The sequence below is a fragment of the Anneissia japonica genome, unplaced genomic scaffold (assembly GCF_011630105.1).
Source record: "Anneissia japonica isolate Jap-2015-1 unplaced genomic scaffold, ASM1163010v1 scaffold718_len1063573_cov188, whole genome shotgun sequence".
In the NCBI taxonomy this organism is placed as follows: Eukaryota; Metazoa; Echinodermata; class Crinoidea; order Comatulida; family Comatulidae; genus Anneissia; species Anneissia japonica.
In genome coordinates, this window is record NW_022727435.1 from 666539 (window position 1) to 670539 (window position 4001).

General features: G+C 33.2%; 2 protein-coding genes across 2 annotated transcripts in view; both read right to left on the reverse strand.

Moving 5' to 3' along the window:
• Nucleotides 1-1416, reverse strand: part of LOC117113720 (serine/threonine-protein kinase tousled-like 2) — a 10828-nt gene extending 9412 nt beyond the window's left edge. The window contains exons 1-2 of the mRNA XM_033257149.1: nucleotides 1289-1416; nucleotides 747-839 (exon numbers count right to left, since the gene is read on the reverse strand). Coding sequence (XP_033113040.1) covers nucleotides 747-839; nucleotides 1289-1369 — 174 coding nt within the window. The 5' untranslated portion in view covers nucleotides 1370-1416. The remainder of the gene's footprint in view (nucleotides 1-746; nucleotides 840-1288) is intronic.
• A 1109-nt stretch (nucleotides 1417-2525) lies between these two features.
• LOC117113721 lies at nucleotides 2526-3540 on the reverse strand. Its single transcript, XM_033257151.1, has 3 exons — nucleotides 3373-3540; nucleotides 2750-2834; nucleotides 2526-2552 (listed from the first exon to the last, which is right to left on the reverse strand). The coding sequence occupies exons 1-3, from the start codon at nucleotides 3538-3540 to the stop codon at nucleotides 2536-2538; spliced, it is 270 nt and encodes an 89-aa protein (XP_033113042.1). The 3' UTR covers nucleotides 2526-2535.
• Nucleotides 3541-4001: the final 461 nt, after the last annotated feature.

The following is a 4001-nucleotide window of genomic DNA, read 5'->3' on the forward strand; positions in this document are numbered from 1 at the left end:
TTCGACAAACTGTGCACCTTGCCGTTGAGTGTTGAATTGGCCTAGCTTCAATCGATTTTCCATGCTGGCTTTACGTATTAACTTTTTCTCCTGTTGTGATTTCTCTAGTAGCAGGCTCTTGTTCATTGCTAAGCATTTGGCTAACTGTTCACTTTGTTTCTGCAGCTGATTCTGGACGTGTCTCCTTAACTTTCTGTAAAACAAATTGAAGTTAAGTTCATGAGATAAATAAGGGCACATAGAAATGATAATGATGATCATCAATCTATGAAACATGTGTACCATATTACAATACAAAAAACAACTTGAAATATGCGGGATGTGACTACACTTCTTCTTCCGTTAAGTTGCCGCCTTCATCTTGTTGAAGATTCTACAATTGCCTGGTGGTGATTGGACAGTACACCGGGACACAATCCCCTACTTTTTTTTCTTAACATGCACATGGGCCATTATACTGCACACAGGACCAATGGCTTAAACATATCACCTGAAAGATGGTGCACTTTTGAAACTTGCATTTCAGGCCTCCAGCGAAAATACAAAGAGAGCACCGATGGGAATTGAACCGATGACCAAGAGATCATCCACGGTTCAGCGATAACTCAGTCGCTACCACAAGTTTAACCAACTGAGCTGAGCTGCTCTCAAGCAGAACTCATTAAAGTGAAATATACTTCAGCAGATCTTTTAAGTTTCAAAACAATACCCTGTAATGCTAGTACTTGAAAACAATTATTACTCACTGCATTTAGTGTCTCCAACATCACATCTTTTTCTTCTAAACAACTCGTAGCTTTCTTTTCTAGATTTTCTATTCCTTCCATTGTAAGACTTGTCTGTAATTATAATTAAACAATTAAAAAATCTACTAGATTTTATACAGCTATAAAATAACCAAAGCCATGTAAAACACTAGCTTTAATGCTTACAAATACCAAACTTATAGCATACTACTATAAGATTTTTGTATTCAGAATATTCATATCCTTAATTAGCATATTTGCTCTGGTTTTCCTTATTTATTAGCCAACTGTAAATATATTTTATAATTTATTAGCACAATATTCAAAACATTTTTACAAAGATTTCACAGTAAAATATTGGCATACTCATTTGCATAAGAATATGTATTAATGTTTAAATTCCATGCTTTAATTTGCATAATGACATGGATTTCCAAGTAGTACTTTAGCATAATTATTACCATTTGCAAACCTATTAGCTGTCTATATTTGTATATTCATTTAGATAATTATTCATATTTGTATACTTGTTACATACTTACTTGAACCTCTTTGGTAGATGTCTCTACATGGATTGATTGCAAGTGTTTCTGTTGTTGATATTGTTGTTGCATGTGCATCATATTGCTGCCATCGGCATGGTTACTGTTTGAGCCAGATGGGGACCCATACTATTAAACAATAATAAATATTATTAATATTAACACTTATAAATAGGATGGGCTTACCCTGTTAAGAAAAAAAAAAAAAAACAGGTTATACTTTTGGGAGCAGAAATTGGAATCACATACAAATATCTGCTCCCATTTAAAAAGCCTTGATAAACAAAATTTGTGCAGGGCAAGTTTTTAGTTGATTGGAATACAAAATGTATAGAGGGCCAATTTTTAGTTGTTTTGAACACAAAATGTATGGAGGGCCAGTTTTAGTTGATTGGAACACAAAATGTATGGAGGGCCAGTTTTTAGTTGATTGGAACACAAAATGTATGGAGGACCAGATTTTAGTTGTTTTGAACACAAATTGTATGTAGGGCCAGTTTTTAGTTGATTGTAATTCTTAATGTATGGAGAGCCAGTTTTTTAATTTGGTTGCAACACAAAATGTATAGAGGGGCTGTTTTTAGTTAGTTACAACACAAATATGTATGGATAATAATTCAAGGAGTGGAAGAATGACTGATGGCACCTACTATTGTTACTGTTACATGGGGGGAAGGTGAGCGTGGGTGATTCATCATTGGTCCCACAGCCCGCCCTGGGCTGCCCGTCGCTGACGTCTACAAAATCAAACAGAAACTAATCAGTCAAAATCGTACAGGAATCAAAAGTAGGACGAAAACAAAACAAGAGCAGTGGTGGTCTCTCATTACATCATATTGTTTCTAATTATAGATTGAAGCTGTAACTTGTTAAAGGAGATGGTCTTGGGTTAATATCCATCAACTGCAGTGTCACTTGTTTTATCATGATAAAAAAACAAACAAAACAAAACAAAAGTATTAGACTATTAGAGTTGGTTTAATCAGCATCCTCTAATTAAAAAACTGTCCTATCGGAATGTAGTATGGAATGGACCAGAAAAAGATGTATGTCTAACAACCTATAAGGTTACGTTAACCACTGCACACTCAGTCATGTCTAAGAATGGCTGTGATTTTGTGGAACCGTAGTAACTATATCCAAGAGGCGCTGTTTAGCGAAACACTCTGATGATGTGCAAACTTGGGATGTGAAAGTTCATATAAAATTTTATTAATTATAAAAAAAAGCTTCTTACCCGAAAATATTCATTGATTTTTTTTACCTGCACGTAATTAGAAAGTAAAGTTTAAGTAAATTTCACCTGAATAATAGATTTTACTTATTTTACGTCATTTAAACTTTTCATAATGCATATTTTTTCTAATTTAAAGTGATTTCTCTTGTATTTGGATCTCAATTCTATGTAACTTCGAGAACAGTAATAGAAAACACTAATACTTAAGGCAATTATGAACATACCCTGTATATTATCATGGCTTTCCTGTATTTTACGCTTTCTTTTAGATCGGGAATCCTTCTTGTCTGGTGTTGTCAATGGTATAACCTATAGTAAATATATAATAAACTTTGTGAAATATCTAAAAAATATCTTTATTAGTAATCAAATTTGAATGATATACATTATTGACGAAATATAGTTTGTCACAGACTTAAAGATGAAAATATATTCTTGTTCTACATAAGTCAGAAATCTAAATATTTAATTTTAATGTTCAAGGCATGGTGGTGATGAATACAAAAATGATGATGACCAAAGAAAACTCAATAATTGTACACTGGATAATGAGGATAATGATAATAATGACTAATGCTGACAATGGGGACAAACTGATCAGGATGATGACAATGAGGATGATGATGGGATGATGATGATGGGATGATAATGATACTCAAAAATATGATGATGCAGCTAATACTATAATGATGATGATGATGATGACAATGATGAGGATGATGACAATAATGCCAATGACAATGATGATGAGAATGCCACTGATTATTATTATGATGATGCTTTACTGCAATTAATAATAATGAAAATGGTGCTTATGATAATCATGATGATGAATACTTGACTCCACCTCCAAGTCTCTGTCTTCGTATGAACTTCGACTACTGTTGTTTCCAACACTTAGATTTGTGTCGTCTTTGATGATGACAACAGGCATGCTTTGCCTGCTGGTACCTCCAGACATCCTCGCCTCTAAGAGTTCAATCTTCTGCTGATCCAGCTTACTAAATTCTGCCATCCTGAAACAATCCAATAAAAGACATATTCTTACTAAATTTAAATAATTTCAGAAAAACACTATGCAAATTGTATGGAAGGTTAAATGTGAGGTCATTGTTGAAAATCAACACAGAAATTAGGATTAACCCCCCCCCCCCAGTTAACCAGCAGTGAAGATAAATAAATTCAGAATTCAGGTGAATTATACAAATATTATGCAAGAATAGAGACCAGACCAATTTATGATATTAAGTGAACTGACCTAAACTAAAGTACCTCAGCCTACGTGGTGCTTGGATAATTAAATGTATTCAATTCTTCTTCTTTTTTTTATTTTATTAGAAACAACAATTAAACAAAATTAATGTAACTGTAAATTTATCTCACTGTAGGTACTGTAAGGTGTGCAAGTCTTTAACTTATATTTTTGTAGATCAGCAAATTAGATCATAAATTTGTTCTTGATGGAATCATACAATC